Genomic DNA, 11,351 nt, shown 5'->3' on the forward strand with positions numbered 1-11,351 from the left:
CATAACACACTTGGACACCACCCATCAGCTAAACTCAGCTCCACCATAACACACCTGGCCAAACACCACTAGCTAAAACTCAACACCATAACACACCTGGCCAAACACCACTAGCTAAAACTCAACACCATAACACACCTGGCCAAACACCACTAGCAAGCTCAACATCATAAGACACCCAATCAGACACCACTAGCTAAAGCTTGGCTCCACCATTACATTTGGCCAAACACCTTCAGCTAAAACTCTAAACCATAACACACCCAGCGAAGCACCTTCAGCTAAAGCCCAGCTGCACCATGATACACATCCCATACACACCCAAACTCCTGAACTGTAAGCAAACACGCCCCTGACCCCAACCCAGCTTTAGATCTCCGTAAAAACACCATACAAAAGCTGTGCATACCAGCCTAAGACTCTGACCCCCAGCCTTGTTCACAACCTCCTCCTCACAGACATAGCAGACATGTCAGACAGGATGAGGCTTCCGACATCGTGGTTGGGGGAGGGGAGGGGGGGGTTTAGCAGGGTGCTAATTTTACCGGGCACATGCCCAGGACGCTGCAGACGAGGTGAAAGCCGTCTGAGGGAGGCCTCGTAAGCCCCTGAGAAATTCCCCAGAAGTCTCAGCGCAATACCCACTCTGTCCACTAGGTGGAGAGCGTGTCCAACCATCAGCGCATGCTGGAGCTGACCAGGCAGCTCAGGGTGGAGAAGGAGCGGGAGGAGGCCCTCGCCCAACAGAAACAGGAGCAGAAGAACCAGGTAGCGTCCAGGAGACGACCTTTGACCCCCCCCCCCACACACACACACACACACACACACACACACACACACACATGGACAAATAAGACAGCCTGTCTTTAAAAAAAAGTGCTTAGTTTCAGATAAATATGAGAAATGGACAGTTATGTAAGCAAGGTCATGTGCTGGCTAATGATATATTTGTTGGTGTGTGTGTGTGTGTGTGTGTGTGTGTCAGCTCTTTCAGGCTGAGCAGAGGCTGCAGAGGGCCCAGTTGCAGCTGAAGGACCTGAACCAGGCAGCAGCAGATGCCAAGCCTGAGAGTGAGTGTCTGCCCTGCAGGACGAGCATACAGTGTGTGGGTGTGCGGCCCATGTGAGGGAACAGATGTGCATGTGTATGCTCACGTGTGTGTGTGTCTGTCTGTCTGTCTGTCTGTCTGAGTGTGTCACATGTGTGTGAGGGGATGTATTGGAATGTGTGTTTATATGTATATGTCTGCTAAAGAGTATAAGCCCTTTATCCACGAGAGAGAGAGAGAGAGAGAGAGAGAGAGAGAGAGAGAGAGAGAGAGAGAGAGAGAGAGAGAGAGAGAGAGAGAGTGCCTGCCTGTCTGTCTGTGTGTGTCTGTCTATGTGTGAGTGTGTGTGTGTGTGTGTGTGTGTGTGGGGGGGTCATGCTCTCGTGCCTGTACGAGCCTCTGATAGTGCAGAGGTGACAGCAAGTGAGAATGAGAAGATTCTCTGCTAATAGGCTCTTATGTGTAGTGATCCTCTAATCTCCTCTTGCCTTTGAAGGGCACCATTAGAGCTCTGTGTGTGTGTGTGTGTGTGTGTGTGAGCTGACCGCCTCTCGCCATCACACTGGATCAGCCTGGGCCAGGCATTTTGCTGTCCAGCCTGAGATTTTGCACATTTGCAGGTCCCAAAATGACCCCAGACACAAACACCCTCACTTTGGTGCCGCTGGGCACGTAGCTGAGCTCACACTGCCCAAAAGGAAGGGCTCTCTCACGGTGGAAACTTGGAGCCCGGATCCCATGGAAAGAACAGACTTATTTAGTGATTTCTTACAAACAGCCGTCTCCTAACTAAGGCTCGGCATCAGGCATTTATTTAAGGTTAACGCTGCTTTGGTATTCGTGCTTCAAATATTTGATGCAGCGGCCCTAAATTTAGCGGCTTTTATTTAGGTCTGGGGGCATTAACTCTTGTGGATGACACGGAGCTATGTGGTGTACATCATGAGAATTTAGCCTCTCTGCGACCAGAGCAAATAATTTGTTTATTTCCGTCTCCCCTTTCACCACTGGCAATGATCTTTCCCCAGCATTATCATTGAAATGAGCAGGTGTTTTGGGGGTGGTGTGTGTGTGTGCATGCATGCGCGTGTGTGTGTGTGAGTGAGTCAAGGGTATGCTGTTTTATCTGCCTGTAAGTCCACAAGTTCTGCGCATATCAAGATGTCGGGGCGTATATCTAAACAACATAGCCCGATTTGGAACTCTAAACTTATGCGGTTCTAGCACTAGTCACCTCCGAGTATTTTCGACAGACATTATGCAAATGAGCTCAGAATCTATTTATAGTTTATATTCTGATCGTCCATCAAAACCTTGATATGAGATGGAGCTATTTATCAAACATACAAGCAGTGTACGGGTGTCCTCTTACTCTCCTTCATGCAGCAGATCTGACTTGAACGTTACTTTACCATAAAACCTCATTTGGAACCTATAGGCTACTTCGCGCGCGCATGACAGAGAGAGCGACAGTTCCAGGGCTGGACATGTCATGGTTTGCATTTCCTATTTGGTATAAGATAAGTTAGAAGGAAATCATAAAGGCAACAAGGACAAGGAGGGGGCGGTGGCTGTTCTCGTCATTTACAAGTTCAGGTTGGTTATCAGCCTGCCCTGCACTCATTGGCTAGTTTGGAGCATGGCCAAACTGTGTTGGCCTCTTCTTACCTTGCCCATTGTGTAATCGAATTAGTGAGTTTCCAATGATTCGTTCTCCTTAAGCTAAGAATAACATGAACTATATGATATGCCTCTTTGCTATTTAAAACGCCACTCTGCTGGGTGACCTGGCTAGTTCGCCCCACGCCGAGATTCTGTGCGTGGGTTTTGGTTCACACATTATGTCCGCTTGTACAGTAAGCATCTAAGCATGTCTGAATCACCCGAAGGGTCGGACATCCGTTTGACAAAGATTCGCATATAGTGCGGAGGACATGTCTGAAAACAGTTAGTGTGTTGCTCTGCTGAGGTCTCACTCTCTCAATCACTCACACACACACACACACACACACACACACACACACACACTCCCTCCATCCCTTTGGTCTTTACTGTGGTGCAGTGTATGGTTGGCTAAGGCTTCATAGCACATTCATAGTATCCTTATCAGGAGTCTTTGATCCATGTGATCCAGTTCAATAATGTTTTTTTTTAACACACACACACACACACACACACTATGTCCCAGGTGTGATGAAGAGGCTGGAGGAGGAGATCAAGTTCAACAGCTACATGGTGATGGACAAGCTGCCCAAGGAGGTGCAGAGCAAGCGTGTGGCCGTGCAGTACCTGCAGAAGGTGGCGTCCGAGCCCGCCATGGGACAGGCCGAGCTGGCCCAGCTGGAGGACAAGGTTGGTCCCAAAACACACACGCGCACACACACACACACACACACACACACACACACACACACACACACACACACACACACACACACACACACACACACACACACACACACACAAGCACACACACACACACAAACACGCACACACACACAGTGCTGGCCGAGCTGGAGGACAAGGTTGGTGCAGGGTTGCGTCAGACTGACTGACCACAGCTAGGCCCTCTCAAGCCCCTGACCATGTCCCAAAACACACACACACGCACACACACACACAGACACGCACACACAGACACACACACACACACACACACAGACACACACACACACGCACGCAGACACAGACACACACACACACACACAGAGACACACACAGACACACACACACACACAGTGTGGAGCCAAAAATTCCTTCCCTGATCTCTTGAAGCTCCTGGAGTATGAGTTTGATACTGATATATGAGTGTTTACTAATAGCCAGTAACAAAGGGACCACCTGACACTGGGTTAGCATAGCAGCATTAGCAAACACATAGACCATCCTCTCCTGAGGGGACCTATTAGCTAGTGCTAATGGTATGCTATCACTGCCCAGCAACACGAGGCAGCACTGATGGCTTATCATCAGTCATAGCTAGCCTAGCTAATATATGCAGGACTGTAAGAAATGACCCCGATAACGTTGATCTCTATAATATGCTCTTAATTATAAGGAGTCAGAAAGGCTGCCCGAGAACTGATGTCTGGGCATCTGCAGTGCTGACACGGCTTTTTGGTGCAGTTGAAGTATTCAGCACAATCAGCTAAAGCCAGTGAACCTGAGTGAACTCTCTTAACACAAGGACAAATGAGTAAAGAGTGTTTAGAAGTGGACCGAGTGCACTCTTTAGAGAACACCGGGAGATTGTTGGTGGAGAACACTAAGGGCTCAAGTTTGAGAACGTGAGAACGAAGTGTTTACATCCACTTGTATTCTATTTAGCAATCCCAAGGAAGTCCAAGTATTCCCAATCCCAAAGTAGTCCAAGTATTCCCAATCCCAAGCAAGTTTAAGTATTCCCAAGGCCAACTAAAAGTCCAAGTCCTCACTTTTCTCAAGTCCTAAACAAGTCTCTGTTGTGTAATGCAACAGCATATTGATATGCCATGGATCATTCTTTCAATATATCATTCTTATCAGTATCATACTTCAAATATTGAAATGTTTTAAACTGTTATAATCACAAGCCCAAAGCCTAGCAAAGTATCCTTTGTTCTCTTCCAGAGGAAAAAGGAGGGAATACTGGTTTTGAATGCGACTTGAATAGTGACTTTACTGACAATACTGTATTCCGACTATAGTATATATTAATGACAATACTGTATTCCGACTATAGTATATATTAATGACAATACTGTATTCCGACTATAGTATGTATTAATGACAATACTATATTCCGACTATAGTATATATTACTGACAATACTATATTCCGACTATAGTATGTATTAATGACAATACTATATTCCGACTGTCATGCTAATAAAGCAACTTTAAAGACATGGGACGCGGGACTTTTTGAGCAATGTTGCTGGACAATTTTCCTCGTTATTATGACCGCCGCACTTTAGCTTAAGCGGTCATATAGGTTTAGTCAGTTTTTTTTTTTGTTTTGTTTTGTTTTTTTAGCATGCCCAAATTTCCGTCCAATGATTCCCGGACACTGAAAGACTGGGGTACACGAAACTTGGTGGACATGTAACCCCACATGGATAGCATGGAACCATCGTTTTTTCGTTTTGATCTGTAGCCCCCGCTGAATTGGACCCCCTAAAGGAGGGTAGGGCAGACACAGTTTTCTGTGAATATCTCAAAACCGTAGGGTTTAGGAGGACCATTTTTTTGTATGTTGGTCTCAAGGGGCCATGTCAACCCATTCCATAACCACTCATTTCATGTATAGCCACCTAGTTAAACACAAAAAAAGTAAAAATGAGGTGGTGTAATTGAAGGTATCTGTGACCTAACATAGTCAAAACTGCACAAAATTGGAAGTGTAGGATCATTATGACACCCTCTGTATGCACGCCAAGTTTTGTGGAATTCGTTCATGGGGGCCACACAATAAATTAATTTATGTTACTATACATCAACTGGCCTGTAGGTGGCCGGAGACAGTTTTCTGTGAATATCTCGAGAACCGTGGGCCTAGGAGGTCCACCTTTTTTTTTGTATGTTGGTCTTAAGGGGGCATGTCAACCCATCCCATTACCACTTATTTCATGTATAGCCACCTAGTTAAAAATTAAAAAAGCAAAAAAAATTAGGTGTTTTCATCTCAATATCTCTGGCTGACAAGGTCAAAACTGCATGAAATTAAAAGTGTAGGATCATTATGACACCCTCTGAATGCATGCCAAGTTTTGTGTACTTTCGTTCATGGGGGCCTTACAATAAAATAATTTATGTGTACATTTAGTGACGACACCAACAAGGATTCCCTGACACTGAAAGACCGGGGTACACAAAAACTTGGTGGGCATGTACCCCACATGGATAGCATGGAACCGCCATTTTTCGTTTTCATCTGCAGCCCCCCGCTGGACTGGACCCCTGAAAGGAGGGTAGGGCAGACACAGTTCTCTGTGAATCTTTTATGGTATGTTGGTCTCAAGGGCCCACATCAACCTGGCTCATAATCACTCATTTGTGATTTGCCCCCAGAAAAAATGAAAATCAGTAGGATTAAAAAGAAAGCCAAAATAAATATTCATCATCATCATCATGGCTGCATTTTCAGTATTGGCGAGAAGTAGTCGCTTGTCCACTAGATGGCGATCGTTGCAGTGAGACGTAATTTTGTTGGAAGTTAAAAGTGGGTTGGAAAAACAATGGACGCTTCATACAAGGACTGTAATTTACCGCAGCGAAACATCTAATAAGGATAGGGCGATGTTCACATGAAGTGTAATTCCCATTTCTTCTTGAAGCGAAAATAAATCTGAGGATGTTTATCGGACATGCTTGGTTTTTTACTGCAGGTGCTTAATCTTGTAATATCAATAAGGACCTAGGTAATGTTACCGTTAAGCGTTGGTTGAGTGATGGAGGCATTTGATTTATTGCATTTGTAGAAAACTATAAATGCGGTTATACCAAGCAAATGTATAGCAGCACTGTTTGTATCTTTCGACTGTCATTTATTGCACGTGCTACAAAATCATTCTGTGCAATGGAAGATTTACCAACGTTACACCGGTCTGATACAGTTTTGCCTATACATGTGTGAGACTGAGACGCCTGTTTATTTTGTTTTAAGTGCGTGCAGGGTGTGAGAGGGGAATCGATGTGCTTTGATTACAGCTTGGTAGTTGTAGTCTGTGAAATTAAAAAGCACGCAGGTGTGAAGTATCCAAACAATGACACCTTCATTTCATTATGGCTGCTTTAGCAAAACACCTTAAGCTACTGTGTAGTGGGTCCCATTTAGAAGTGGCTACTTCATTCGCGCTTTCCTTGACTCATGGAGCTGCGTGAATGTTATTACAACTTTTCGCCACGATATGACAGTTTAAGTCCCGCTTTGATACTGTAAGCATGAAGCCATTGGTTTCCAAAGGAGATTTTATTTGTGTCGCCAGCATAGCCTATTGACAATTTATGTTGTAAATAGGCCTACCTTATAATCCTACCTGTAGCTTAGGGAAGCTAACAGCTTTCAATTAGGATCTAGTTTGTTAGTTACCGCTTTGTCATAACTCCCTGATGCATTTTGCATTTAGAATAGCCAGAGCGTGTATATCTCAATCGAAAAATTAAACAATATCGGTGCCTATGGACTAGGCTGGGTGAACCCAGCCTGATCTGCCCGCTATTTATTTTTTGATTTCTTAAAAGATTGAGCTTGGTCTGATGAAAGCCAGACTAGCCATGGACCTCAGTTAAACAATGCAAGGGAACATGAATCAGCCTATATTTGCACTAACAATAACGGACAAAAGCTCTTCAACTTTGGCCCGTTAAAATGTGTATGAACAGTCTAGCGACGCATTTCATCAAGGCCCATTTGGACATGTCAGTTATTTGCACCAATGGTTAGATGTAAAACAGCATTTCGTTTCAGACTAAGCTACTGTTACTTAATTTGTGCATTAACAATAACGTTTCAGACTACTGTTACTTAATTTGTGCATTGACAATAAAGTATTACATGAACTAAAGATGACTAAAATCATATGTAGAAGAAGAAACCATTTACTTTCTGAAGAAGTGGAGTTAGGGAGGGCAGTGTGTGGGCGACTATTTTGGAAGTGTTGCTTTTGCAGTGTGTCAAAATGTTTCCATGCATCACTGTCAATATGTCAATAAAAACATGTTTATTGTGCAATGGCAAACTAGAATGCAGTAGGCCCATGCACAGCAACACATGAGCAGAGATCAAACTAGAATGCAGTAGGCCTATGCACAGCAACACATGAGCAGAGATAAGAGCAACAGGGGGACTGTCATATTACATTTCCCATCACAGAGATGATAAAATGAGCAATAATCCTTCCTGCCATACTGTAAACTTAGACATACGATATACAGTGTGTGTGTGTGTGTGTGTGTGTGTGCAGTTCACAGATTCACAGATGATCATCCCTTTTCCATTCAGCCATGTTGGAATTGGAATTTCAAATATGATTGTGTTTTAGAGAGTGGTCTAATAATAGAGAATTAAACCTCTCTTTCTCCCTCTCTCTCTCTCCATCCCTCCCTCCCTCTCTCTCTCTCTCTCTCTCTCTCTCTCTGTCTCTCGTTTGTCCAGATCCGTGAGGCCAACATTCAGATCAACCAGTTGATTGAGAAGAGAATGATGCGGAATGACCCCATGGATGACAAGCTCTCTCTGTTCAGACAGCAGGTGACCCTAATGTCCATCTCCAGACACACACACACACACACACACACACACACACACACATACTCACATCACGGTCCAGCAGAGGCCTGAACTCCACGCCTCTTTACGTTCGCACGTGCCCAGTAGAGGCTGTGTGTTTGGCCCATGACATGAAAGCCGTGGTTCAGCGTGTGTGTGGTCCTGGTACAGCGTTCACATCAAGGCAAGCCTCACAGCCTCTTACGCAACCATATTTATATAAGGCCAGTGTCTGTCCATAGGAGTCTTTGAAGGCCTGTTTTTTTATCCAAGCACATGAAGGGGTCACTATGTAACAGACCACCCCCACTACCTCCCTTCTGAGCCTCCTCCACCCCCCTCCACCTGGGTGGGGACAAGAGTCTCTTGCCTAGCCCTTTGAACTCTGTGCTTCATTCATGTACTCTGATTTGTTAAAGTAATGATGTGTGTGTGTGTGTGTGTGTGTGTGTGTGTGTGTGTGTGTGTGTGTGTGTGTGTGTGTGTGTGTGTGTGTGTGTGTGTGTGTGTGTATACGCTCCCTTCCTGCTGGGTGTGGCATATGTTTGCATTAACCGGCTGCTAGATGAAGCCTGTGCTATGGTTGTTATTGTTGTCGTTGCGTTGTGTTTTCTTGTTCTCTAATGTGGGAGGTGAGGTCATATGTATTGTGTCAGCTTCTCAGGAGGAGGGACAGGACATCTGTCCAGATCGAGCCCTTACAGCTTAGCCCTACATTAGCGGCCCCATGTCTAGTGGTTTGTCCCTTACAGGCCACCGTAGCCATGTGCGTCTCACACAGCCCTGCATTAAGACACATCAACATCTTACCGAGTGCCTTGTGCTTTTCAGGCGTAAGATAGTTATCGGCTGATTTGTCCCTCTTAGGCTACCATACCTATGCATGTGTCTCAACGCAGGCCTCCATAAGGACACATGAACATCTGAACTAGTACTTTGTCCCTCACAGGCCTCCATAGCTATGCGCGTGTCTCTCACGGGCCTCCATTAAGACACATGAATATCTTAACTACTGTAATTCCTCTCAGCTAAACTCAGGTCAACTACTCAAGCGTTAGATAGTTAGGCGGGGATCACATCAGCCAGCGGCAAACATAACGCAACGCTCAGACCAGAGCCATATAAAGGTAGAGTTGCCACAATGGGTGTTCAAAATTTGTTAAGGTCACGTGGTTCATGTAAACTTCAAAAAGTTTACAAAAGTTTACAAAAGTGATTGACAATGGATTAGAATGCATTAAATAAGCTACTGTTCAATGAGAGACAGAGCCACAATTTTGGGTAATTGACAGACAATAAATGCATTGATATACAATATGTATAACACAGTGTAATTATTGTGTAAATTGTGTAGTTATCCTACCATTACAACAATATTAAATTAAATTCCAGACCGTAGCCTGCTAAATATCGGAAGATGACCTTTTTTTCTCCCTTTTACGTATGTGTCACTTAATATTAGTTTCTGTACAAAACCAAGACATGAGATTCTTTAGAAAACGCAATAGCACCCACCCCATAAGTGTAGCCAAGGCCTATCTAAATTATCGTTATAAAAAAAATGACCTAGTATGTGACTCAAGAGCTGTAAACAGTGTTTTTGAGACTGCGTGTAGCCTACAAAAGCGCATGGAGATTTTAATTTTGCAACGAGAAACTGTAACACAGCTAGTCTAAGTCTAACATTAACTTGTTTGAGTTTTCTCCCCAACGTTTTCTCTGGTAGTTCTTCACTGATCTGAGATAATGAGCGAACTACCTTAAGTATAGCGTCTTGGGTTTCTGGGGATGGGGTTTACACAGCTGCAGCTCCCTCAAATCTATATAGGTTCTCATGCATATTATTAGGCTAGCTTTTGCCAACGAAAATAAATGCAACATAAAAAAAAACAGTAGGCTACTGCTCCTAACTGAAGAAACGTTTACGTTACTGTAAGGAAATTATTATTATCATTGTATAACCATTTGTGTAAGAAGATATTGTTGTGCTGAGTTCTAAGAACAGAGTGTTCAAGTTAAATGTTGTTGTGCTGAGTTCTAAGAACAGAGAGTACAAGTTAAGTGTGCACCCAGACAGACAGGAACTGCACCCTGTCTGTGTGTGTGTGTGGGTGAGATAAGAGTATGTCACAATGAAGTCGCTATGTCTTGCTTCCTATTTTCTGCGTGCATCTGTACAATAAAAGACATAGCTTTTGGGCTGCAGAGTCAGAGACTGATGGTGTGAGGAATTCTTCCTTACATTAGCAGGCTCTCCTCTTGGTACCAGAGTTTGTGGGCAAAGCCATACTACGTGTTGTGGTTCTTGTATCTATATGTTGGGGTTAAATTCCCTGACAGTTACCCACAATGTTAACAACAAACTCAGCTTCACTGCTGCAAACAAAGTTGGCTGCTTCGCCATATAACGAACCAGCTAGCCTTGTGATAACAAAATCTTTACCTTTTGTTAGTCCATTGAAAGTTATCCACATATCAAACGATTAAATACACAGTTATGGAGGAATTGTTTTGGGGAAGCAGTTGCACTATATCCCACTTTTGTTGCCTTTAAGCCACTTAAATCCATAGCCTAGATGAGCATTGCGCATGAGTTACAACTTGACGTGATGGTGAAGCTAAATGCCCAAGAAACGTCACGTCATAAAAGTTGTAGGCCTACTAAACGCAAAAACTTAATGACGGCTTGTTCGTGGTGGTGTAGTGCTGCCTAATTGAAATGGGATAGGCAAGGGTTATCTTATATTCGGCTATTACGTGTGGCACATTTATTAATTATTAATTTATTAATTTATTTGATGAGGAACTGATAAAGACTGAGCAGCAGAAAAGTCATAGTCGATACATAAATCGTTTATTATTATAATTAGGCTATTGATAGCCTACTATTACTTTACTACTATTACTGTTATTATTATTATTATTATTCGGATGAGGCAAAGGAATGTAAATCTGAGTCTGAAATGTTGGCTACAAACAGTCTATACTGCTGTAACTGCACTGCTGCTATTATTAATTGTTAACTTCCGGGAACTATTTGAGGCTTCCATTAGCT

General features: G+C 43.8%; 1 protein-coding gene across 1 annotated transcript in view; it reads left to right on the plus strand.

Annotated features, from left to right (window-relative positions):
* LOC125295013 (intraflagellar transport protein 81 homolog) overlaps nucleotides 1-11,351 on the plus strand; it is a 36,639-nt gene that overhangs the window by 4,506 nt on the left and 20,782 nt on the right. Inside the window, exons 6-9 of the mRNA XM_048244129.1 lie at nucleotides 658-768; nucleotides 986-1,070; nucleotides 3,237-3,400; nucleotides 8,183-8,278. Of these exons, the coding sequence (XP_048100086.1) occupies nucleotides 658-768; nucleotides 986-1,070; nucleotides 3,237-3,400; nucleotides 8,183-8,278 (456 nt within the window). The remainder of the gene's footprint in view (nucleotides 1-657; nucleotides 769-985; nucleotides 1,071-3,236; nucleotides 3,401-8,182; nucleotides 8,279-11,351) is intronic.

Source organism: Alosa alosa, chromosome 5 (genome assembly GCF_017589495.1).
Source record: "Alosa alosa isolate M-15738 ecotype Scorff River chromosome 5, AALO_Geno_1.1, whole genome shotgun sequence".
Lineage (NCBI taxonomy): Eukaryota > Metazoa > Chordata > Actinopteri > Clupeiformes > Clupeidae > Alosa > Alosa alosa.